This window comes from Terrapene carolina, unplaced genomic scaffold (assembly GCF_002925995.2).
Source record: "Terrapene carolina triunguis isolate 2854851 unplaced genomic scaffold, T_m_triunguis-2.0 Scaffold714, whole genome shotgun sequence".
Classification (NCBI taxonomy): Eukaryota; Metazoa; Chordata; order Testudines; family Emydidae; genus Terrapene; species Terrapene triunguis.
The window spans coordinates 7,538,183-7,564,217 of record NW_020665065.1 but is presented as its reverse complement, the minus strand read 5'-3'; the positions used below and the strand labels follow the sequence as shown (position 1 = coordinate 7,564,217).

The 26,035-nt window shown below is 47.7% G+C and overlaps 1 protein-coding gene across 3 annotated transcripts in view; it reads right to left on the bottom strand.

Annotated features, from left to right (window-relative positions):
* Window positions 1-17,258, bottom strand: part of ACAP3 (ArfGAP with coiled-coil, ankyrin repeat and PH domains 3) — a 163,063-nt gene extending 145,805 nt beyond the window's left edge. For all 3 annotated transcript variants that reach the window (XM_026659946.1, XM_026659947.1, XM_026659948.1), the window contains exon 1: window positions 16,994-17,258. In XM_026659946.1, coding sequence (XP_026515731.1) covers window positions 16,994-17,040 — 47 coding nt within the window. In that variant the 5' untranslated portion in view covers window positions 17,041-17,258. The remainder of the gene's footprint in view (window positions 1-16,993) is intronic.
* Between the last annotated feature and the right edge of the window lie 8,777 nt (window positions 17,259-26,035).

The window sequence follows — 26,035 nt, the reverse complement described above, 5'->3', positions numbered from 1 at the left end:
ACCAGTCATAAGGTGAAGCATCTTCAGTGTGAAGAGGCAGCGGTGGTGGCCACACCCTCCCTATGCCTGAGGAGGAGTCTGGTAGAAGCTCCTTGAAGCTGCCCATGATGTGGAGACAGATACAAGGATGGCTTTTTTCCCCCATGTGCAAATATCGTTTCTGGCTGTTCCTTTTTGCTGAGCCAGGCCTGCCTAGGGGAACCCCCATAGAGCAGGAAGTGAGAGAATGAACCTGCCTAATTCAAGCCCTTGGCGCTAGCTCATCCCTCTGACAAATTCCACAGCAATGATCTCACTGGGGCCAGCCGAAACATACCCACAGACAGGCCCATCGATTCCCAAACCAACCCCATCAGCAGGAATTTGTCGTAAGGCCTCTCTGTGCATTCTCCCCACCACTGGGGCCGTTTCTTTATTCTTTACACTTCAATTTAGCTTGGAGAGTGCAACTGGCCCGACTGGTCCTAGTTCTCCACAGAATCTGTTTCACGCCCCGGGTCTCGTGCACGGAGGCTTGTGCCGTGGCATCTGGATCACAGGAAGTGCAGGGAACATTTGGATCCATGAAAAGAGCAGACTCTATTCACGGAGCTCCAGCAGGAAATGCTCCCTGGTCGTGCCTCTCCTCGGAGGAGGCTAGACGGCCCTTCTTTGAAAAGCAGAATGGATTTAACAAAAGCCTTGCGCCAAGCTGCCCCAATCTCTGACAGCGCTGCCCGCCCAGCCTCTCTGCTCCGTTTGTCTCTTTGTGAAAGGCTGGTCCTGCGCTGCTGGCTGCTAAGCACAGCCCCCGTCTCGCCCTCTGCGGCAGGAGACGGGCCGACTAACCCCCTGGGAATGATGCTCTCAAAGCTCTAGCAACACGACAGAGTAATGCACAGGGCCCTTTCCAACAGGCTGCAGCCGCATCTTCTGCCAGCTCCACGGCTGCCACTGAAGGGAGGATGGGCGATCGCCTACTAGGCAAAACACAGATGAGCTTGTTGCAGAGGGGGGGGAAGACGCTGATTGCCCTGGTAGCCGGACACCAACCATCTGATTTTTTTTTTATTTTATTTTAACTCTCACAGGGCTACTGAGTAGGGAAGCTCGCTCCTTCCCACTGTCTAGTTCTGTGCTTTTCCCCAGGTCCCCAAAGCCCTGGCTCTGTGATGTGACTGAGTGAGGGAAATGCAAAACAGCACTCAGGAATTCCTGCCCTTGTACCCAAGCCCTGGGCTTCAGATGACATGCTAGGCTCAAGCTGCTTGGTGAACGTCGCTCTCGGGTACAGGCAGGGAGCCAGGATTAGAACCGCCATCCTTCAGCTTCAGAAACTCTCATCTCTACCCATCCGGCTAAAGGACATTGCTCTGGCTGGTACCAGTAAATGACCCCTCACCCTAGTTGTGGGGCCATCCGCTAACAGGCAGCATCACTCAAAGCCAGTTTGTTACACTCCAACTCTGAACATTTATGTACCTGGGCCTTGCTCAAGGAAGGGGACGGCCTGCCTTATGAAATGGGGGCAGACGTGGGCTTAAGCTCCCAAGCCGGGCCAGACAATAAAACCATCCAGGAAATCCCGGGGCAGGAAGTTTGGACGAGGGCTGGCTGACGTGACAATGAATGGGTTTTCTATGCCAGAGGATGTGGCCCAGGCGCTTCCCAGGCACGGGGGAATAAAGCCGGCATTGTAGTGGTAAGGCCTCGGCATGCGAAGAAGAACTTTGTGCCTGCAGTCAAGGGTCACAACCACAGGGCTCAATCCCGAGGGGCTCATTGATACTCCGCCCTCTCTCGCTTCCCATTTGGCTACTGGAACTTGGCTAGTCGCCCGCGTTCCTCCTGAAGTGGCCGTCACCTGCGCCCTGTCTCCGAGCTGGGTTCGGTGCAGCCCCCTCAGTGGTTTGCAGGTGCGGGAGGGCTGGGGGCGGCTGAACTCCAGACTCTGCTCCCTCCGCAGTGGGGAGAGGTCGGGACCCTTCTCACAGGGCACTTCCTCCATCAGGCCAGAGCCAGGCTGGTGTTTCACTGCTGCTTCCCCAGTTTATTTGTTTAACCCAACTTCCATTTCCCATCCCTCCCCCCACTTCTCTCTGCCAGACTCCAGCTTGTGCTTTTCTCCTCGGGCTGGGTTGAGGGCTTATAGCGCTCTGATGTGCTGTCCTTTTCCAGTGTCACTCTGGGGGGGGGAAGGGGTGCTGTGGACCCATGCCATGCATGTGGGAGGGGGGGGATGCCTGGGAACAACATTCCCATGGCAAGAGGCAGATCCTTTGTTCTTTGGGCCTTGTCCGGTCTCTCCGTCTACCTCCTCCCTTTGGGCTAATGAACATATGCTAAGTAGTAGGCAATGGTCTTGGGGGATTGTGGGCCTGTTGCAGCCTGGAGATAACACACAGGCTCGGGTGTGTAGTTGTGTGTGCGTCTTGGTGATCTAGAAGGGAAAGCTCCTGCGTTCTGCAGCCAGGCAGTCCAAATCCCTCTCCCTCTAACAAATAAGGGCCTGAGCCAGACCCCGACAATCTTCCCATTGACTTTGGATCAGGTCCTAAGCTTGCTGTAGTACATATGTTCCCAAAGGCCATCTGCACAGTCGAGACCTTACACTTGCGTCCATCCATGAAATGGACATCTTGCTATCGTTGTTCATAGTCTAAGGACAGAAGGGACCATTGTGATCATGTCGTCTGACTTCCTGCAGAGCACAGGCCAGAGAACTTCCACAAAACAATCCTTAGACCAGAACTTTTAGAAAAAAAACCCCTTCTTGATTAAAAATGGTCCGTGATGGAGAATCCACCGGGGCCCTGGGTAAATTGTTCCAATGGTTAATCACTCACTGTTTGGCAATAAGATGTAATTTTTTTTAATATATTTGTCTAGCTTTAACTTCCAGCCATTTCTCTGCTAAATTGAAGAGACCACTATTAAATACCTGTTCCCCCTTACAGGTATTTACAAACTGTAATCAAGTCACCCCTTAACCTTTTTTGTTAAACCAAATAAACAGAACTCCTTGAGTCTATCATTTATAAGGCAGGTGTTTTCTAATCCTTTATTTAGTCTCAGGGCTCTTCTCTGAACCCTCTCCAACTTATCAACATCCTTCTGGAATTGTAGGCACCAGAACTGGACACAGGATTCCAGCACTGATATCACAGTGCCCAATAACCTCTGTGCTCTTACTTGGGATTCTCCCATTTATGCATCCCAGGATCGCATTCTGTCTTGGCCAGTATCACACTGGGAGTTGCTGTTCAGTTGACTATCCACCACACCCCTAAATCTTCAGTGTCACTGCTTCCTAAGATAGTCCTCCATCCTATAAGTATGGCCTACATTCTTTGGTTCTAGATGTATACACTTCCATTTAGCCATACTAAATAAAACGTATTGTTTGCTGGCACCCAGTTTACCGAGCAATCTAGATCACTCTGAATCCGTAACCTGTCGTCTTCACTATTTGCCACTCCCCCCCTTTTTCTGTCATCTGCAAACTTTATCAGCGATTATATATATTTTCTTCCAGGTAATTGATAAAGACGCTAAATAGTGTAGGGCCAAGAACCGATCCCTGCGGGACCCACTGGAAACAGACCCCTCTAGCTGACAATTCTACATTTACATTGTGAAGACCTATCAGTTAGCCAGGTTTTAATCCATTCCATGTGTGCCATTAACTTTATATCATTCCAGTTTTTAATCTAAACGTCATGCGGTACTAAGTCAAACAACTTACAGATGTCTAAGTATATTACATCAACTCTATTACCTTTATGAAGGATAGCCCTTGAGAGATTAGTGTCTTCAAATGACATTGTTCTTCTTAAATATCAGGACAACTGGCTGCCCCACAAATCACCCGGAGTCAAATCCTTACCAAGGTTTTTACTCCAGCCTTACCCAGGCAAAACTTCTATTAGATCAATGAGTAAGGACTCCTGCATCCATCGAGCTCCTTTCAACAATATCCCAGATATATGGAACCAGTCTTGAGTAGCAGTTGGTACAAGCTAGATGCTTGTTTGATCCTTCTTCTGTTTCTTAGCATGTCCAGCAGCTGGGACCAGCACTCCACTAAGAGAATTGGCTGGGGAGGTGAGCCCTAGCTTGCTCTAGCAGACCTGTTTGTCGCAAGCTTTGAATAGTTAAAGCAGAGGCCTTTCCCTGAATCTGTTTGATGCAACCCCCTCCTCTTCAACTCTTGAAGCCCCCTCCAAACTCCTAGCACTCAGGCAGTGCAAGGAGAACAGGGGGAAGTGGCAAGGAGGGGAGACTGAGGGCCTCCTGCTCTCTCAGAGCTATCACATAGGTTGTTTCCTACATCCTCCGGCTGGGTCACAGTGCAGGGACAAACCCGTACTTCCTGCCAAAAGAGGGTTTAACAGAGTGGACAAAGAGGGGCAATGTTGGCAGACAGAGAGCAAGCTGTGGGAAAGAGCTCTGGTTCACTGATGCTGGAACAACTCCGACATGCTTAGATAGCTGGTTTCTGCTAAAGCAATTACACACAGGGCTGTGCTACCCCAGCAGAGCTAGGGCCGTGGAAAGGGGTTGGGCTTTAAAAAAGTAGCACTGTAGAGCACAGGGCTATAAAGGGGCCCCAAAGCAGGACGTGTGTGTGTGTGTGTGTGTGTGAACAGCTTAAGGTTTTACCTGTGCCCTAGAGGCAAAGAAGTGATCACAGCAGCTCTCCAGGTGCGTAGAGAAGTTATACCGGACATGTAATATAATCTTACATTTCACTGCCTGTGGACATTTTATGTGCAGGTGTTCTTTGTAAAATTATTTTCAGCCTGATCGTCAGTTTCTAGCGGGTACCTTCCTACAGTCAGTGCTGCCAATATTTCCTACTACACCTGCCTATTTTTCAGTACATGTGTCTACACTCCATTGATGCTGGACGTTGAAAGACACTACAGTCTGTTTGTACCAGTATGTATATATGATGGGGCTGTGTATACTCACACATACCTACCTACAGCTGTCTTGTCTTTGTTTTCAGAAACTACACACAGAGCTAGAAGAACTACTCTCCTGTATGCGTACACACCGAGAGCTGGGATCGCCCAGTCTCCTGCACATAGGCACATGCTGTTTCCATGAGTGATGATTACCATATTTTTTATTAGAAACTATCAAGTCGCACACTAGTACGATGTGGCAGACTGTGTGTATGCTGGGAGGGGATTATCTCACTCTGATATTATATAATCTGTTTAGACTGTGTCGCTCGATGCTTATTTGGGGAATGAATGAGCATTTCACTCTGGGATGGTGCCACCCATGAATTCTGACATCACTCCTTTAATCCATTGTAATAAATATACTGTATTATCCCAGCTTTGCCTCTTAGCTGTTCCTTGCTCTCATTCTACACACCATCCATTAACTATACTAGAGTGATTAGTGGGGGGGTCCGAGGGGAGGGTGTATGGGTGTGTCTCCCCCCCCCCCTTAGTAAATTAAGTGCTGGTTAAATGTGCCAGACAGATGGTCATAGGTCCCCACTTACCCCCAGATTAGACACCGCAGCAGAGTACGCTTCCCCAGCTAGCATCTCTTGCAGTTAAGAAGAGGCAGGACTCAAGTGACACACCCTCTTGTTCTCTCTGGCTGGTTAACATACTGTGCTGTCTAGTGTCAACACCCAAACTTCCCCCTGAGTTCTGGCTTGGACTTGAGTGTCATGGCAGGAAGTAGGGATGAGATAACCCTCTAATGAGGCTCAGCTTAGAGCGGATATGACCCACCTCTGGAGCTGAGACTCCGTGCAGTGTGGGCCCGCTGCTGAGACTGTCAACAAGGGTGTGGGTGGTAGTTGTGGTGCCTGGGCTACAGAAACCGGCTGCACGAGCCCATGTTGTCCAGTTTCCGGTGGAACTCCCTAGAGCACAGCCCCTTTCAATTATTTCCCCCAGGTCCTTCTCCCTGCACTAAAAACAAATCAAAACCTCTTCCTTCCAGCATGAAATAGGAGGCTGGAGGAGACAACCGGGGAAAAGATAAAAGGGGACTCGGCAGCTTTACAGCAAACACAAGCTCCCCCGTACGTCAGAACTTGCTATGCCAGCAGAAGGGAACATTTTGCCAGGAGGTCTAGGTAGGAACAATGATCCTGCCTCCTTTCGGGGACAGCGGCTCAGAGGAGCAATAGGCTCTTGCAGGAGCATGGGAGGTTACCACTCGGAAGTCCTGCAGTTTCCCCTCTTCTCTGCCCTGGCAGCCACCTGCTCAGAGGCACGGTCACTGTGAATTGGGGCCAGATCCACTTTCACCTCAATTCTCAGCCCATGTAAAAACTACAGTGAGTGGAAGCCAACGGGCGTGTAACCCTATAACAGACCACATGCTGAGCCCACCACTGGGAGCACGGGAACATCGGCGTTCACACCCCTCTTCTCCTCAGTCCAGACAGGAAGAGCAGCCCTGATTTCCTCTCCCGAGCAGCTCACGTTGGGTGCAGCATCTACCCAGGTGCTTTCCCCTCACTGGTTTGTGACCAGTGGTGACGGGTGGGGTGGCTGCTGTTGTGGACAAACCAGTCTGGACCCAGGGCCACTCCAGCCCTCTGTTTGGATGGGACGCGCTGAGGAAAAGGGAGCCTGCCCCCACCCTCCTTGTAGACCTCAGGGGCCATCACTACCCTTGTTCTCTCCGTTCATGTGCCCCCAAATCACCAGAAAGGGACCAGAGGCGAGGTGAAGGCATACCCCTATGTGGCCCACAGAGAGGGAGGCAGCCTGCATTGCCCCTTTGGCTATTGCAGCTTGCACAATCCATCCCCAAGCTTGCCCTGGGGGGGTGCATCTTGGCTCGGGGCTGCGGCTAAGGGCTGCAATCCAGCTCTCTGTGCTGGGTCCTGATGCGCTACAGCTGCCCAGTCAATCACACATGCCCTCCCCTGCCATGGCGCTTTGCCGCCCCAACTCCCGGCCGTGCAATGGAGAGACCCGTTTGGAACCAGGCAAGCTGCACGAGCTTCAGCAGAGCAGACGCTGCACTGCTCCACGGTGGGGGAAGGACTGGTTAGAAGGGGGCTGGCAAGCCAAGGCCTCTGTCCATTACATTGGTGGTCGTTTATGCCCTCCCCAAAGTTGGGAACTGCAGATCACTTTGGGTGTAAAGGACCAAATTCTGCTCTCTGTTACTCCAGGGCAACTCTACTGCAGTGAGCGAGCTAGAATGCGGTAGCAGATGGCTGGATTTGACCATTGGAGTCTAGCAAGAACCCCCCTCCCACCCAACCCGTATTTCAAACAAGCCTTGCAAAGAGAGGAACCCAATCTCAGACACCAGGGAAACCACATTAACCGCACCAGGAACCAACCGCCGCTGAGTATGCAACAAACCGCTCAGCGACAGGGCTGATGACAATCAGACTCTGAATATAGCACCAGGGATGCAGCGAAAACCAGCAAGGAATCAAGCACCCTGGGCCTCTCCCTGAAACACACCACTGTTGCTTTTTCTCCTCTTGGAGCTCAGCTCAGTGAAGTTTCCGAGTCCTTGTTTCTTTGTCTCCGATATCCAGCCCCTTAACATTACCCACCCAGCCGCAGAATAATCACATTTCAGCCCCACAAAGGCAGCTGCAGCCTGGAGGTCTAAGCACAGGCAGCGCCTGGGAACGAGAAAACCGATGGTTCCGCCAGCCTCCCTTCTTCATAAAAAGAATTCAACAGCTGACATTTCGTAGCGTTGCGAAACCAGCGTTTAAAGGGCACTTTTTAGTAAAACTGTAGGGCTCCAGAAAATTGTCACTCCCTTTTCATTGGTTTGGGGGAGCAGGCACGTGTGAAGGAAAAGGAAAGACAGATATTATTTATTATTAAGGAAAATGGGTGAACACCAGGGTGTAGAAGACCGAGAGCTAGCATCGGCTATAGAGCCAGGCATGGCATGGGCAGACAATACCCCTGCACAGGTCCACCGTCCTGGCCTTGTAACAGTCCCCCTCCCCCTTTGCTATTCCACCTCTTGAGGGCAGGGGAGGCCGGTCATGCCGTAGCAAGCAGCGATTGGGCCGTGTGTTTAATAAAGCCCACGTCGCTGGGACCCAATGTTCAGCTTGTAGCTCTGATGACACCTCTCAGCCTTGATGCTGTCCCTGCATCCCCAACAACCCAGCCCCTCCTTTGGGTTCACCAGCTACCCCATTAACACCCATCTTGAGCTCCAGCAGCTGCAGCCGCGTCACAGCTCCGGCGCTTTTCGTCTGCTTTCCAAGGTGGAGAGACGGGGCCGCCCCAACGCGTTGCTGGTGCGGCTCACCCTAGAACGCGGCCTGGGCTGTTGGCGCTTCACCGACCAGCACTAATAGCAGCCCCCGTGGAGTTTAGCCAGCCCCCTGAGGGAGCCGTGCTCGGTGCTCACCCAGAGGAGGCAGAGCTTCGGTTCTTTGCCCTGCGATGATTCTGCAAACCCAAACTGCCCTGCCAACAGCACCAAACTGCGTAAAGTGCCCAGCTTAATGGCAGCTACGTCACTGGAACCACAGGCTGGAATCAGCCTCTGGCACTCTACTAGCTTCCAGGGAATTATTCCAGCCTTTCGCTGGTGTGACTGACAGCAGCGTCAGACCCACAGTGTTATTTAACCCCACAAAGCCCATTGGGCTACAAAGAGGCTCGGAGTTCAGTGGGAGCCCAAGCTACGCATGAATGATGTTCTGCAAAATGAAGTTTCATTGAACCGTTGCTCTCTGTACACACTTGGCTTTCTGCAGTCCTTCGAGGGACAAAGACTGGAACTCGGCGCCCTTGTGTGGTGCCAGGATCATGTGTAAAGTGTAATTATCAAGCCATGTAGCAGCCTCTAAAGAGGGATCACTGAAACACACATGGTTTCAATAGCAGAGATAAGTTAACTTCAGAGCCTCCCAAACTCATCACCTCTGGGTCTGATTAACCTCATCAGCTCTGGTTTTTACTGTTCTTTTTTTTTTTTTTTATCTTTAAGCAACCTCCATCTTCAAACTTGCAACCTACTTACGTTTCCTTGTTGCAGTTAGGAAATTGGCTACTTGCAAACTAGCCCCCATCCTGATCTTTGCTTGCTCTGTGGCTTTTGGCCACCCCATAAAACAAAGTTGACAGTTCCCAGCTCTGTCAGTCTCTGGCTTTCTGGGAAAGCAACCCAGCCTCACGCCCTCAGCAGGCAATAGCCAAAGCTTGTGCTTTATAAAACCTCCTCCTGTGAAATCATTCAAACTGTGCGGCTCCCTCCTTGCACGTACATTACACCATCTGGTGGGACTTGGTTCCAGGGAAAACTAAGGAGAGAAGAATATCCCTGCCACGAGAGACTTTGTCTTCGCTTGCTACATAGCCCAAGTGATCAATTAAATTCACCGCGTACATCCCAACCCACAGAAAGATATAACTGAGAGGGACAGCTACTAAAAACAAAACCACCCAGCTCCAGCTAACAAGCTGATCCAGAAGGCAACACCCTAGAATTAAGTCCAGTTCACACTTTAAACGTAGCTGATGTCTCCATCAATGTATGTGCTATTGCACACAAACACTTTACATTAAAAGAACATGATTAAGATTGCAAAGTCAAATGTTCCGAAGTTAGGAAATACCACAATTAATGGTGTGGTACACAGGCAACATTAAACCCACAAGCGCAGGCTCCTGTGAGAAGCAGAGAGTTTCATAGTTAAAGACCTTGCATGGCAAATGCCCTGTTCCCAGACCTAGAGAGTTTAAGCTCAGGAACTGGGAACAGAAGCTCCCCATGTGGATCTGGAGTGTTGGGATGGATCATGGGGTTCTTAGGTTATACAGGTCCCCTTAGGTCTAGCATGTTTGGGCACTTAAAATTTCAGGGACCTACAGAGGGAACAGCTTACAGAGTACTCGGGGTGAATCTCCATTTGTAGGGCCAAATCCAAAGCTCCCTGCTGAGTTTTCACCCAGTCCTCACTCTAATGTCAATGGGATTTTGCTTGAGTAAACACTGAATAAGGACCTCAGGATCTGGCCCATGATAATATAGACTGAAGGCCTTTGCTTTTCCAGTGCATTGCAGGATGCAAATGGCAGCTCTGAGGATAGTGAACCTCAGCAGAGATGAATGCTACCCCCATGTGCCACCTTCTATGGCAGCCCAATGGGGGGCGGGGACCACCTGACTGCATCAGATGAGAGTCCCAGTCTGATCTATTGCGAATACAATTCACCTGCCATGGGAACAGCTGAGCTGCGAATCCAGCTCCCTTGGAGAGGAAACCCTGAGGGTGGTGATGTTACATTTACGTTCCACGCATCACATAACCAGCACAAACATTGTAGCTGCCCTAGAAGGTGGCAGGTGGAGGGAGAATACACCATTTTGACTAGAGATGGACCCAAACATGAATGCTCGATCCAGATTCCCCAGGCCCTAGAACAACACTGGTAAAGGCCAGATCCAGGCCTGAATTTTATGACCCAGGTTAGTCTGATTCTGACTCATTTGTAAAAGATCTCCTAGAAAAACTCTCTCTCTAAGGTTGCGAGTCATGAGGCTGCTGGACTGCGCCTCCAAGGTGCAACAGAGCCCCAATCCACAGGAATTATCACCCTGGGGCTTCCACTAACCCCCGGGAAACATCAAGTATACATGCTATCTATGGTACTTATACAGTCCCATAGTATCTGAGTCCATAACAATCTTTAATGTATTTATCAGCACAATGCCCCTGTGAGGCAGGGCAGTGCTAATATCCCCAATGTACAGAGGGGAAACTGAGGCACGGAGCGGTTCCATGAGTTCCCCATGGTCACATAGGAAGCCTGTGCTGGGGCAGGGTTCTCCCAAGTCCCAGATTAGTGCCCTAAGCACTGGACAATACTTCATCTCATACCTATGTAGGGCCAAATTCTATATGCCTGGCATGCTCACTGAACTTGTTAAGAAATAGGTGTATGTATTTGGGGGCAGAATCTATCCCATAACCTATAACATATAGATACAGTAACAAGCATCGATACATACCTAGAAGTCAGGGCTACCTAAAGCCCAGGATTTTCTCTGACATGGCAAAAGTAGTTCAGATCCTGAAGCAGTCACTGCAGACTCGCCCTGCACATACACAATTCCCATTAGGGGAACGAGAGTCCTGCTCAGGCATCAATGCGAGAACGCAAGGTTCAGACGCAACACTGCTCCCGATGCGCTGCAAAGCTCATTGCCTTGAAAGGAACCTCTCAAAGGTTTGCAGCGATTGCTTGAGGCTGTAGAGTACTTTTGTCCTCCACAACACCATAAACACCAAAGACTGTGCGGAAACTCAGCTAGTGCGGGATGCCCCGCTAAGGAGGCTGGGCTTCCCAGAGGGGACGCACTCGCCCGTGCCCCAGCCACTGCACCAGCTGCCAGTTAATTTAGTAATGAAGTTTCAAAGTGCTGGCTTTAAGCTACATGGTTTGGGTTCATGGTCTGGCTACCAGAGACCCACCTCTCTGTACCTTATCCCAGCAGTTGAGATCACCTGGGGCACTCAAGTTACAATCCCTGGATTTGAAATGCGTGCTGCTCCCCAAGGAAGGCTGTTGACTCTGGAATTTGGTCCAACTGACTGACTGGCCATGCTATTTACATAGGCTTTCTGGCCTGATGGGTGGAAAGGGGAAAGTCGAGTCTCCTGAAAGTTGGGAGGAAAGAGTATGTCTGTAGCTGATACTGTGATATTTTAGATTTTAATCATTTCTGCTGAGAGTTCAGCACCTGCAGCAGCCATAGGATTGGACCTTGGCTTCCCCTTTGTCCATGTACATGCTACGGGGATCACTGCTTTAGAAATGCAATGATAGACAGATAGCCTCATGCTGCTTGTGTGATGAAATCTCCTCCTTCCTGCGAATACGCCAGCCAATAATGAAAACTTTACAAATTACGCCCCGATTCTGCATTGAGCTCTGTGCGGTTGGATCTCTTTGCAAGCATGAGGTCGTTGTGCCATCGGAGGGCTTGTCTGTATATGAAACCTTGCACTGGTGTAACTCAATTAATTTCAAGTCAATGCAGGTCTTGTCTACACGCACATTTGAACTGCTTTAGTTAAGCAGGTTTCAAACCCGCTTTGTGGCCCCTCTTATTTTGGTTTCAACGACTCAGTTTAAACTAAGTCAATTTAAACTGAAATTAGGGTTACCATATTTAAAAAATAAAAAAAGAGGACACTCCACGGGCCCTGGCCCCGCCCCTTTCCCCACCCCAGCCCCGCCCCAACTCCGCCCCTTCCCCAAAGTCCCCACCCTAACTCCCCCTCCTCCCTCCCAGCCACGTGAAAAGGGCTGCCCGAGCGCTACCGGCTTCACGGTTTCCCTGACCCCTCATGGGTTTTTGCCCCAGGAAGGAGTGATCCTGCCCCTTGGTTCTTCTCTGGGCCTCCCAAAATTAAGGCCATACTTTGACACCTTTATTCACACTGAATAGCACCTGGCTCAGCAAGCAGCCCCATTGACCTGGATGGGATTGCTCCCAGAGTAAGGTACTACTCAGCATGAGTAAGAGTGGCAGAATCTGGCCCTTAATACTCTAGCGGGAGTCTTGCCTGAATAAAGACTTGGTATGAGCCTCAAGATTTGGCAATAGATCTGTGGGTATCAATCCTAAAAAAGGGGCCAGATCTGCCCCTGAGATGTGAACCCGCTGAGTCACAGCAAGGACAGAACTGGTCTGAGATGGTTACTTTATAAACCCGCATGGACGAGGGCGGTAATGGGGCCTTCATTCATATAATCTCGACCCGGGCCCCATTTCCTCTTGAGGTTCCATTAGTGACAGTAACAAGTCAGAAATCTCTTCCTGTATTTCACAGGCGAAGGTATTAGTTAAGCAATAAAAGGCTCTGCATGCCAGATAGATGAAAGCATTAGTATCTATTGGGGATTGCATGCAAATGCTCTAAAAACTGGTCTTTCAAGGTAATTATGTTTGTTTACTGGAACTTGAGACTGTGCATGTCTCCACAAGATGCATAACAGGAACAAGGTTTACCCACCAATCTATAGATCTGTACATATTTAAGTGGGGAAAAAGCAGCAAAAAAAAAAAAAAAGGATTTTCCTCTCAGCAGATGGTCCCTATCAAGCGCGAGGTGCCGGACGAATGTTGCATTGAGTTGGTGGTGTGGAGCATTGTGAAGTATAATTGGATTTGATTGCCAAAGGAGGCTAGAAGCAGTGTATTGTTAGAAGCCTTATTATAGGATGCCTCATGATGAGGGTCTGTTCCGCATACATAGATCTTCCAAGCAGCTGTTGTTTCTTCCCCTCATGTATGACCGTGAAAAAGATTTGCAATGATTTAGGGATCAGTGTTGAGGGCCATAAACCAGTTATAAAATAGAGTACAATTGTCAACAGAACTGGGGAGCAGAAAAGTGCTTATGGGGTTAACACTCAGATACTGTGGTGATGGTGTCCAATAGGAACAGAATGATGGTCTTTTGGTTCAGACACTGGAGTGGGAGACCAGAAATCTGTGTTAAATTCCTCTCTCTGCCACAGAGCCCCTGTGTGACCTTGGGCAAGTCACTTAATCTCTGTTTCCCTCTCTGTAAAATGGGAATAATAAGCCTAGTTTTTGCCCACCCCTTGTCTATTTGGACTGTAAGCTCTTTGGCACAGGAGCTGTTTCTTAGGATGTGTTGGTAAAGTGCCTAGCATAATGGGGCCCTGATCCTCATTGGGCACTATTGTAATACAAATAACGCATACTAGTAATCTAAGGACCTGGTTAGATAGATGGAAGGAGGAGGAAAAGTGTCAAGCAGGGACTATAGTGTAAACCCTAACTGGGTTTGGAGAGGGTTTGTTTCTTTTTACCCCAAGCTTGAGTATGTCACTGTCCTTTTGATTTACTGAGGGTGACTAGAAGTTTACATCCGTCAGTTATTCCCTTCTGGAACTGCTACAGCTCCCTTCCCTCTTCGACCATCTCTCTCTCACCCTCTCACTGCAACAAGCAGACTGCGTCCAGCCATGTGGGAAAAGACTTCGTGATTCCACGCTTAAACCACTGGCTCTTGATAAAGGTCCAGCAGGGTATTCTGAGAGCCATTTTGTTTTTACAGACAGAGGAGAGCGGGCAGCAAGGATGCTGCCTGCATACTAAGAAACCTGGCCGACAGCCCACGCACGCTACATGCTAAATAAATAAATAAACACATCAATCAAGCTTGACGTCACGCTGGAAAGGGTCACTGCCATGTGGAACAAGACATCTGGCCCATGAAGTCACTGCCCTGGAAAGATGCCATGGAACAGTTCGCAGGCTCTGCAGCACAATGGGACCCGATGAAGGGGGAGAAGGGGGAGTCCGCTGGGGTTGATTGTTTGATGCTAGGTACGTTCAGGTGTGAGGAACAAGTCTCCCACACACTCTGCAAAACCTTTCCGCGCTTCTAGCTGCTGGAAAAACTTCTGAGAGTCAAATGCAAAGCGGGGGAGGGAACAGCGCTGCCCCGTCATCTCACATTGGCTCAGACTATTACACTGTATGACCTGACATTGCATGTTAGTAACAGGGTTTGGAACAACCGAGAACGGGGCCTAAACTCTCAGCTACATTTAAACTGTATGGGGGGGGGGGGAGAAACTGCTTTGTAATCCCCTTGAACACAAGCACACCACAGACACAGGGAAATTCACACACACACCCCATATACATTTACACATACAAACACAGGCATTCTGAGCATCCACACCAATGGACTATTGCAGCCATTCTAATGAATCGCACATTCCACTGGGTTTTTTAAAAATGCATTTAAAGGGAAACACTCATTTTAATAAACAAAAAGCCCTTACAGAATGGGATAACTGAGAATCAACTACAGTGACTGTCCATCCTAACCCCTTGAGAACCTTGCTATTTGCAGGCTTATTTCTGCACTAGTGTCCCACCCACCACATTTTCGCCGTCTATTGTCTTTCCTGGCTTCTGTCAGCACTGAAGTACAGTATGAGAAGCAGCAGAAGGTTATTAGCCTTGGAGGGTCTGATCTTTCTATTACAGCATCTATCCAGGATAGCAAGCTTCTGGTGCAATGGGGCATCAGCATCCATAACCCTGGAATCCTTTCCCCAGCTTTTTGCATTTGTACAATAGCCTGATTGAATTACAGTAGGACTAGGATGGAGTCTTTTGTTCTGAGAGCCTGGGATTCCTTGTAAGAATCCCCAAAGGGAATGAATTTGATAGTATAGAAAATTATTCCATGTCATTAGGATAGATCCTCAGCAGAGATACATCTGCATTGCTCCACTGACACCAGTTTACACCAGCTGCGGCTGTGAGCCTTTCTTTCAATGATGCATGCAGGAGGGAGCTGAAGATTTTTAACAGCACTGGGAAGCAAAATGAACAGGGCAGAATGTACAGAACAAAAATCATCGCCATGTAATTCAGAGCCTAAACCTGCCATGCCAATAGTATTTGGCCATTTATCACCGAGACCTGGGGGCAAAGCTTATAACTAATTGAAAAATCTCATCCATCAGCCCAGCCGTTGCCTGATTAAATGGGGCTCCCTATTGCAGATCATTCGGTTGGATTCTGTTAGTATAAATACTGCCGCTTACTTTCACTTCCTTCCAGAACCTTGGGGAGAAGGGCTGACTTCTTATTTTTTCTTTTGATTGACAGAATCATTTATCAATTGTGAACTGTCTGGATTAAAGCTCGGAATAGGGTTATAGTAATTGAATCCTTTATGTGCCTTCTCTTTGTAACCTCCCACCCCCTTCTCTCTCACACACACACAGAGCAGATGACCTTGACAGTAAAAACAAAAAATCATTAAGAAAAAAATGAACGGAAACGTTTTTGGTTTTGGGTCTGAACTCTGATTAATTACCTCCCATTGGAGTTACAAGGCTAACCATGTGAGCGGTTCTTTGTCTGACAAAACTGGATTTCCATGGCCCAAGACTTCAATCCAGCCTCGGTTAGGGTCTCTCTGCCTGGATTTAGCCTGTGGTCAATCACAGAACTTGTCTGTATCGTTGGCGGGTGGATGATCACAAGGCAACATCTAGCCACAAGGAATCAGAGCCCTGCCTTGCCTTTGATCACAATGCAGCTGACACTGATCTGCAGGGCATGCAGAGGGGACCGTGGTCCCGAGGCACGCTGGCATCCCTGCATCCCTTAGGGCTTTCTCATCCCCAGCCCCCAGCCATAGTGCTGGAACTAGCGGTGCTGGAGGTGCGGCTGCACCCCCTGGTTTGAAGTGGTTTCCGTCATATACAGGGTTTACAGCCCCCCACCAGAACAATTGTTCCGGCACCTCTGCTCCCAGCCTCCCATGCTCTAACCCAGAAGGCACCATCCTGACAATGAAGCCAACAATCTGCCTCGCGCTCGAGTCTTGCCCCTTCTCCTCCTCCATGTGCAGATACCCGGACACGCACACACCCTTCCCGGATTACACAGGCCACTTTCACCCCCTCTCCCCCTAATGCGATTAGAAAGAGCGGAGCTTTGTGGCGCCCCTCCGGCAGCCTTTCCGCGCCTCATCTCCCCTCTCCTCCGCCGGCTGCTCATTTGCAGGGGCTGTGCCAAGGCAGGATGCAGTCCGAGGGAAACACACGGTCCTAATCAGGGACTATGAATGACAGGACCCTATTTCCCCCCCCCATCCTCTTTGCAGTGTTTCTGCAGGAGCACTGGCGATTCTACGGACGATCCAATGGGTTCTTTTCCCGTCTCTCATTTCTGCCCTTCCATGATGGCTTGGCCAGGTGGGGCAGCATGTGTGTGCCTGGCATCTGCATGCACCTAGCGGCTGGAGACGGAGCCCAGCAGGGTCGAGGGCTGCTCCTCTCCCCTCCATCCATCTAGGGTGACCCGACAGCAAATGTGAAAAATCGGGACGGGGGTTATAGGAGCCTATATAAGAAAAAGACCCCAAAATCGGGACTGTCCCTATAAAATCGGGACATCTGGTCAGCCTACATCCATCACCTTCCCCCCCATACACACACACACACGGGGGGTGATCCCTTACCGGAACCGGGGCGAATCCTTGATGCACTCCTCAAATTCCACCGTCATTTTCACAGCTCAGCTCCGGGCACTTTTAATTGAGAAAGTTCATCTCCCGCAAGGAAACACAACCCCCCCAACACACTGGATCCACCTTCCAGCCGCTGTGCCCCCTGGCTTCCTTCCCCCTGCGCGGCAGGGGCCCCCGGTTTCCTCCCCTCCGCTGCAGTCCAGTGGCTGAGTGGAGCCACGAACAGGCACATGCAGGCTCCTTTCTCTGGACTCGCCTGTCACTGGCTGGGGAAGGAGGGAGCTAGGCAGCTCCAGCCCGGCTGGCCTGTCACTGCTCAGGGAGCGTCGCCAAACTGCTCCGCTGCGAGCTTTCCTCCCCCAGCCTCCGCTCAGGGTCGCCAGTTTTGGTTGGACGTATTCCTGGAGGTTTCATCACATGACATAATCTTTACTTAAAGATGAATCTTTCCTTCCTGGAGACTCCAGGACAATCCTGGAGGGCTGGCAACGCTACCTCCGCATCACTCCCCCCACCCACATCCTACAGCCCTTGGGGCGCGCGCTGAGCCCATGGGAGTGCTGCGCCCTGGCCTCGCCTCTTGATCGCATCCCTCTGCCTCCCGGTGCTCCTATGCCACTTGGCTTCTTAGAGTCGGCAAAGGCATCCAGCCAGGGACTGTCTGTCTGTACAGGACCACCAGAAAACTGCCCCAGTGCAGTGGTTCTCAACCTTTTCTCATTTGCAGACCCCCTAGAAAATTTCGAATGGAGATGCGGACCCCTTTGGAAATCGTAGGCACAGTCTGCGGACCCCCGGGAGTCCGTGGACCCCAGGTTGAAAACCATTGTTCTGTGGTAATGACAACCTTTTCGCAGACCCCTTAGGCATAGTCTGCGGACCCCCAGGAGTTCACAGACCACAGGTTGACAACAACTGTCTTGATGGATGACACCACTGGTCCAATGTCTTGGATAGCGGCCTGAACCCCATGCTTCAGAGAGAGCTGTAATCAGACCCTTCCAGAGAAATGCGGGGCCCCTGGAGCCCCACTGCTTCTCTAGACCGTTTGTGGGACCTCCTGAGCTCTGGACCCAAGTACCATTGTCCCCACTTTCCTCCCCTCTTGTCAGCCCTCAAATACAACAGCCCATAGATCCCTAGCGGGGAACCAGGACATGGCTGCCATGTCAATATCAAATAATCAGCCTCCTTGTTAATTCACGTCCGTGGAATTACTCCTGATTTACACCAGCATAACTGAGATCAGACTCTTCCCCTTTGTGTTTATGGCAGGTTAGCGTTTCCCTTCTCTTCTCAAAACGCTGCAGGGGAATGAAAATGTGAATTGAATGGCCAGGGCATGTTTAATGTATTTGTTATTATTTCTGGACAGTGAGGGGTGGGGGTTTGAGGAGAATCATAGAATATCAGTGTTGGAAGGGACCTCAGGAGGTCATCTACTCCAAAGCAGGACCAATCCCCAGACAGATTTTTACCCCAGTTCCCTAAATGGCCCCCTCAAGGATTGAGCTCACAACCCTGGGTTCAGCAGGCCAATGCTCAAACCACTGAGCTATCCCTCCCCCCTTCAAGACATGTCTTGCTGCCCACCCACACTTTCCCACACGGTTTCTGTTTCCTGGTTCAAAATAAGCAGGACCAGATTTTCAGAAAACGGTGGTTGCCTTTTGAAAAGGGGATGTGTTTGCAGACTTGCTCATGCAATGATCACCCCTCAGTTCATGTAATCATGGTAACGGGGTGGTTAAATGACTAGCTGGATGTGTAACTAGCAATCTGCTTATACAGTTGCCACTATTCATCTGCACAATAAAATATGCCAGGCCCTGTACAGTATACAAGGTCCACTCCTGCACTACCAATGCCAATGGTAGCAGGACGATGCTCAGAATTACTAACTCTAGTCTCTCATTTAAAAAATTCTAGGGGTTTGATGCTGCTCTCGGCCATCCTGGTGTAAATCCGGACTAACTCCAATGACATCAATGGAATTACACAGGCGTAAAGCCAACGTGAGAGCAGAATCAGCCCCATGAGGCTATATGAATGGATGAAATTTTTCACAGATCAAGTTAATTTAATCTGGCATGGATAAACTGGAATAAATGGGGTGTGCTTAATCTTTATCCTCCCTCAGTTAAGCAGCACAGACAGCAGAAGCATGGGGAGCCTTTTCTACACAGCAAAGCAGCGAACGGTACCGATTGCATCATTGTCACATCATGTCACATTATCCTGATTTCAAATTTTTAAAACAATTACATTTTTTTAGGTATAAATCTCCCTATACAGTATAAACAAATGAATCACAGACAATGTGGGCTTGAACCAAAAAACAAGAGCCAAAAGACCCAAAGGGCTGGGGAAATTTGGATCCAGATCAAAACTTCATGAATAGACTTTATCTCAGTAATAGGCCAAACCAAAAACTGGAGGGAATTCAGTCCCAGTTCTGTATGCAAACACTGCAGTGAAAACCTAACTCTAGACAATGCTCATGTTTCTAACAGGCCTCTAGGACTGCACTGGTCAGAGGAGGAATTCTGTACTGTAAGCATTGAAGAAGTGAGTTATTTACCCACGAAAGCTTATGCCCAAATAAATCTGTTAGTCTTTAAGGTGCCATCGGACTCCTTGTTGTTTTTGTACTGTAAGCAAAGGTCTGATTGATGTAACATGATCATGGTACATTGCATGATTGCTAAGAGCTCACCGGAAGTTATAAGACAAATCAAGACTTTTTACATTTTTAAAATTGTCTTTGGTGCATCCAGTGTTGAGAGTGGGGGTCGGGGCTGTTGGGGGCCCCTTTCTAAAAGTGAGATTCATCAGTTTCATTATAACAGAGTCCAGATGCTACCAGAATAGTTGAAAGTTGGGCAGATTTGTCCATTAAAAACTCCAATCTCAGTTATGTATAGGTGGGCAATGGATTTTAAGTGGTTTTATTTCTCCTACATACTGTCCTTGGTTACTACTGACCCAGGCTGTGATTTTTACATCTGTTTTTAGTGCATTAATTATACACCTAATTATTCCAGTGTTTGGCACTTTAGAAATAGGTGTAATAAAAACAAAATAACAAAAACATGAGGACAATGAACACTAGCAGTTAATATTTATTACCACCATCATCTTATATTTTTATCCACAGTTATTTATTATGAACAAGTGGTGGTACAGAAGCAATCTTTTTTTTTTTTAATGAAAGTTTAAAATGTTATTAACCCAGTCCTGCTTGAAATGCCTCTGTTGATTTCAACTGGGATTTTGGGCCCAGATCTGCAGTCAGGATCCATTACTTGGGGCCTGATTCTCAGCTAGACTGTCGTAGCACTGGAGAATTTACACCAGCTGAGAATTTGGTCTTGGCCTCCCGCCCCAAAAATTATTCTAAAACTAAACAGCCTTTTTCTGCAAATCCTTACTTATATAAATAGTCTGTTACTCCCATGAGTATCCTCACTGACATAAACAGGAATACTCACGTGACTAAAGACTAACAACATTTATAAGCATTGCTGCTTTAGCACCTGATCCTACAAACTCTTATGCATATGAATAACTTTTCTGCGAGGCTGCTTACCTGTGTAAAGTTACACTCAGGTTTGGGTGTTTGAAGAATTGGGGTGTTTTGACATACTAATCTGACTTTAATGGGAATTGGATTAGGCCCCATCTGAGTTAGGAGTTAGCCCTAAATTGGACTACTTGCTCTTGCAAGTGAAACAAAGTAAAAAGCCCAACTCAGAGGTATTATCATGCCCATAAAGTAAATAATAACAACACTTATGTGTTCTATGAATTCTCATCAGTCATATGCAAAGCAGCAGTCTGGCCTAGTGGATAGAGCAATAGACAGGAACTCAGGAGACCTGCATTCTATTCCTGTCTCTGCCAAGGTGTGATTTTGGGGGAAATCATTTTGATTCTCTGTGCCTCACTTTCCCCCATCTGTAAAATGGAGATAACAATACTGATCTCCTTTGTAAAACACTTTGAGCTCTATGGATGACAAGATCTAGGTAGTAGTAGTATTATGTTTACAATGGCAGGTAAGCATCATTATGTCCACTTAACAGATGGGAAAATTGAGGCATTGAAAATCAAAATAATGTTCCCAAAAAATCACACCATGGCAAAGACAGGAATAGGATCCAGGTCTCCTGTTTCTCAGCCCTGTCCCTTTATCCATTGGACAAAAGTTAAAATCTTTAGCTGATCATGTGTATTACATTTTGTTTCATAAGATATTTTCCAATGTCATAGTGATGCAATTAAATAACACAATGGCATATTCTGCTGGTGGCTTTTCTGTATTTATAGCGATTACACTTTTTAAAAAAAGAAAAAGATCATCTATGCCACCACCATTCCAAACATGCAAGGACGTTCACAGAAGAACGATGCTACATATAAACAGAAGGATAAGCCTACTACCAATCTGGGTCTTTGCAATTAAGGATTTCACCTCCATAAACTGGCACTGCAGGCTGTCTCTTTAATGTCAGCCAACTGTGCCCGCAGCACTGCTTTGAGGCTTGTACCTTAACTGTGAATTGCCTTGCTTTGTGGGTTTATTATGAGGAAGGTAACAGAAGTATAGGTACCCCTAATGCTGCTCTCATGTGATTGGGGATTGTGATACATGCAGTGCTGTATCTGATAGTATGCTAATCTATGGTAATCCTTATACAGATATTAAATTGAAAATAGGTGCTAAATGTGTTTGCACTAATTAGAAGGGATTGCAGGGCCTACATTCCATGGAGAAAGGAGGATATTGGTAATTAAGTTCTATTGCCTAAATGGCAGAACCTCAGCCTTGATTAATTCATTAGGGAGCCTAGCAGAGGAGATCATAGCTGATCTGTGTAACCCTGACCAGAAGGCATCACTATGGAAAATAGATATGTGTTGTAATGGGTTAATGGAGCAGCCATTCATTTCTGGAGACACTTAGAACAAAAAGAAATGTACTTTGAAGTAATTTTAAAATTAGGGCTGTCAAGCGATTAAAAAAATTAATCGCGATTAATCGCACTGTTAATAGAATACCATTTATTTAAATATTAGTTTTCTACATTTTCAAATATACTGATTTCATTTGCAACACAGAATACAAAGTGTACAGTGCTCACTTTATATTTATTTTTTATTACAAATATTTGCACTGTAAAAAACAAAAGAAATAGTATATTTCAATTCACCTAATACAAGTACTGTAGTGCAATCTCTTTATAATGAAAGTTGAACTTACAAATGTAGAATTATGTACAAACAATATCTGCATTCAAAAATAAAACAATGTAAAACTTTACAACCTACAAGCCCGCTCAGTCCTACTTCAGCTCAGACAAACAAGTTTGGGTACAATTTGCGGGAGATAATGTTGCCCACGTCTTGTTTACAATGTTACCTGAAAGTGACAACGGCTTTCACATGGCACTGTTGTAGCCGGCATCGCAAGATATTTACATGCAAGATGCGCTAAAGATTCATATGTCCCTTCATGCTTCAACCACCATTCCAGAAAACATGCATCCATGCTGATGATGGGTTCTGCTCGATAATGATCCGAAGCAGAGCGGACAGACGCATGTTCATTTTCGTCATCTGAGTCAAATGCCACCAGCAGAAGGTTGATTTTCTTTTTTGGTGGTTCGGGTTCTGTAGTTTCCGCATCGGAATGCTGCTCTTTTAAGACATCTGAAAGCATTTTCCACACCTTGTCCCTCTCAGATTTTGGAAGGCACTTCAGCTTCTTAAACCTTGGGTCGAGTGCTGTATCTATCCTCAGAAATCTCACATGGGTAACTTCTTTGCATTTTGTCAAATCTGCAGTGAAAGTGTTCTTAAAATGAACATGTGCTGGGTTATCATCCGAGACTGCTATAACATGGCAGAATGCAGGTAAAACAGAACAGGAGACACACAAGTCTCCCCCAAGGAGTTCTGTCACAAATTTAATTAACACATTATTTTTTTAACAAGCATCATCAGCATGTCCTCTGGAATGGTGGCCAAAGCATGAAGGGGCATATGAATGTTTAGCCTATCTGGCACCTTGCAACGTCGGCTACAACAATGCCATGCAAACGCCTGTTCTCACTTTCAGGTGACATTGTAAATAAGAAGCAGTCAGCATTATCTCCTGTAAATGTAAACAAACGTGTTTGTCTTAGCAATTAGCTGAACAAGATGTAGGACTGAGTGGACTTGTAGGCTCTAAAGTTTTACATTTTGTTTTGAGTGCAGTCATGTAACAAAAAAAAAATCTACATTTGTAAGTTACACTTTCACGACAGAGAGATTGCACTACAGCACTTGTATGAGGTGAATTGAAAAATACTATTTCTTTTGTTTATCATTTTTACAGGGCAAATCTTTGTAATAAAAATAGTAATATTAAGTGAGCACTGTACACTTTGTATTCTGTGTTGTCATAGAAATCAATCTATTTGAAAGTGTAGAAAAACATGCAAAATATTTAATAAATTTCAGTTGGTATTCTATTGTTTAACAGTGCGATTCATTTTTTTTAATCGCAGTTAATGTTTTGGTTAATGGCGTGAGTTAACGGAGATTAATCGACAGACCTAGTTAAAATGGATGCTGGTTTGAGAGCGGAGCGGTCGTTATGGGCCTGATTCTGCAACCTTTAGGCGGATCCTCAGCTGGTAAAACTGTTATAAGCTCCACTGAAGTCCACTGAGCTGCTGTTACAATTTACCCCAGCTGAGGCTCTGCTCTGTAGAGTAGTGCTTATTCACAGGAGCTGTTCCATTGAACGTAATAGAACTACTTGCATGAATACCTCTGTGAATAAAGGCTGCAGACTCGCATCATATATTTTACCTAAATGCTGCTGCTAATCCATTGTGTACAGCTCTGTGAAGCCTGACTCCCTTTAGCTTGGTGTTTCCAGCTTGTATTTTTTATTAGTATTACCACTATATTGCTCTTCTCTACCGAGGAGCTCATGCTTCCCAAATAGCACAGCTGTGAGCTGGGAATGAGCATAATCTCCATTTTACAAATGGGGAAACTGAGGCGCTGCATTGACATTACTTGCCCACCCATACAGTCTGTCAGTGACAGGAATAGAACCCGTCAGCCCCTTCTCTAATCAAGAGACCATGCACCCTTCCCAGAGCTGGGAGCAGAACCCAGGAGTGTATCTGACTCGCCGACACTGTTCTAACCACTAGGCTACACTTCCGTGTTGAGATGACACTGGTCAGTGGCAGATGTAGACACAGCATATAATGGCGCTAACAGGGGACCCTGACTGAGTGCCAGCAGGCAAGGGGAATGACACGTCTGCTCCCCACTCTACTCCCTGTTGAGGCATCCTTTGCTGGGGCTCTGGGCGGAAGGGGTTCAGTGAAGCTGACAGGATACATAGCAATGTCCCTTGCACAGCTTGGGTGATACTCACTCCTGTGTAGTGGGCCAGCACAAAGCGTGTGCTCTGCTCAAGCCCCCAGAAGCCCTGTTTTGAGGACTGATCTGTCACTGGGTGAATTTCATAATTCCCATGGCTAGCCAAGGGGATTCTAGCACCCGTTCGTGCTGCTTTTGACAGCACAAATTTCTGCAGGGTCCCATCCATGATGAATGCTATATACAGTAGTTGCTTCTGCCAGGGCAGCATGGCTCCTTTAGCTTTTGTTTTAATTATTTATTTTGAGGGGCACAGATTGAAAAATGCACACCTGGACAACACATGATTGTTTTCCTGTTGCAATCCACACTGTAGATGATTGTAAATGAATGGATTTTAAACCTAAAGGGTAACATGGTAAAACAAGCCAGTGACCCATACATTCTTAGGGTGGGGTGTAGGGTGACCAGATATCCTAATATTAGGGGATTTGTAATTTTTATAAGTGCCTTAGGCATCACGGCTACAGGCTGGCTTCTCGAAGGCATGTCGGTCCCCAGCTCACCTCAATACTTTTGAGGATCTGTGTCTTAAATTCCTTTTGAAAGTGGGACTTAGGTTCTAAGTGACTTATCCACTTTTGAACATTCTGCCCAGAATTTCTTTTTCACTGTTTGTGCTGTTTGCTTATTGTGTTTTTCAAAAGCAACAGAGGGTCCTGTGGCACCTTTAAGACTTCTTGCATCTGAAGAAGTGAGGTTCTTACCCACGAAAGCTTATGCTCCCAATACTTCTGTTAGTCTTAAAGGTGCCACAGGACCCTCTGTTGCTTTTTACAGATTCAGACTAACACGGCTACCCCTCTGATACTTGTGTTTTTCAAGTTATTCTTAGGTGGTGGTGGGGACCATGTTGATACAGACTAGTCAGTTTCCCCTTGGGCTACTTCAGTGTCTAGTCAATTCCATTTTCAAGTCCCCCCTGCCGCTGCCCGGGGTGCAAACTGCGGGGAAACATTTTGGTTAAAAACAAAAACCAAACCCACAACTGTTTCCCCAAAGGGAGCATTTTTCAAGGCACAAAAGCTACAGGATGGAGCAGACGAGACCCTTTAAAGGATAAACCTCGCTAGACCTTTTAAAAAAAAATTTCTTTTGTAAATCACGAAGCCATTACACGTTTTATCCCAAAGGCCAAAACTTTACCTCACTCCCTAAGGCTGATTGCAACTCAGTATCGGCTCCTCCTCTTGCTCTGTGGGTGGCTAGGGCTTGCCGAAGTTGCCAGCAGCAGCGACACCAACCTCTTTAGGCCCCTGAAAGCTTCCTATCTCCTGAACATGTGCACCGCTTTGGCTCCCCTGGTCGCTGCCTGCAGAATGCACGGATGAAAATCCCCCCTGGAAGGGGCGCGTGGTTTGGAGAGACAGCCGGGGGCGAGCTGCCCCGCGTCCCGGGGGGGGAAACCTAGGCGAGGGGAGAAAATTCATTGCTGGGTGGCCCCGGGCAGAGGCGGCAGCTGTGCGAGCTAACCCTGCAAGGGGCCTGTGGAAAGGCCGGTTGCCGAAACTGAAATCGGATCCCCCAGTAGCTCCACGCCGGGTCGGGCATGGGTCCTGGGTGGCGCGGGGGTTTGCTCTGACC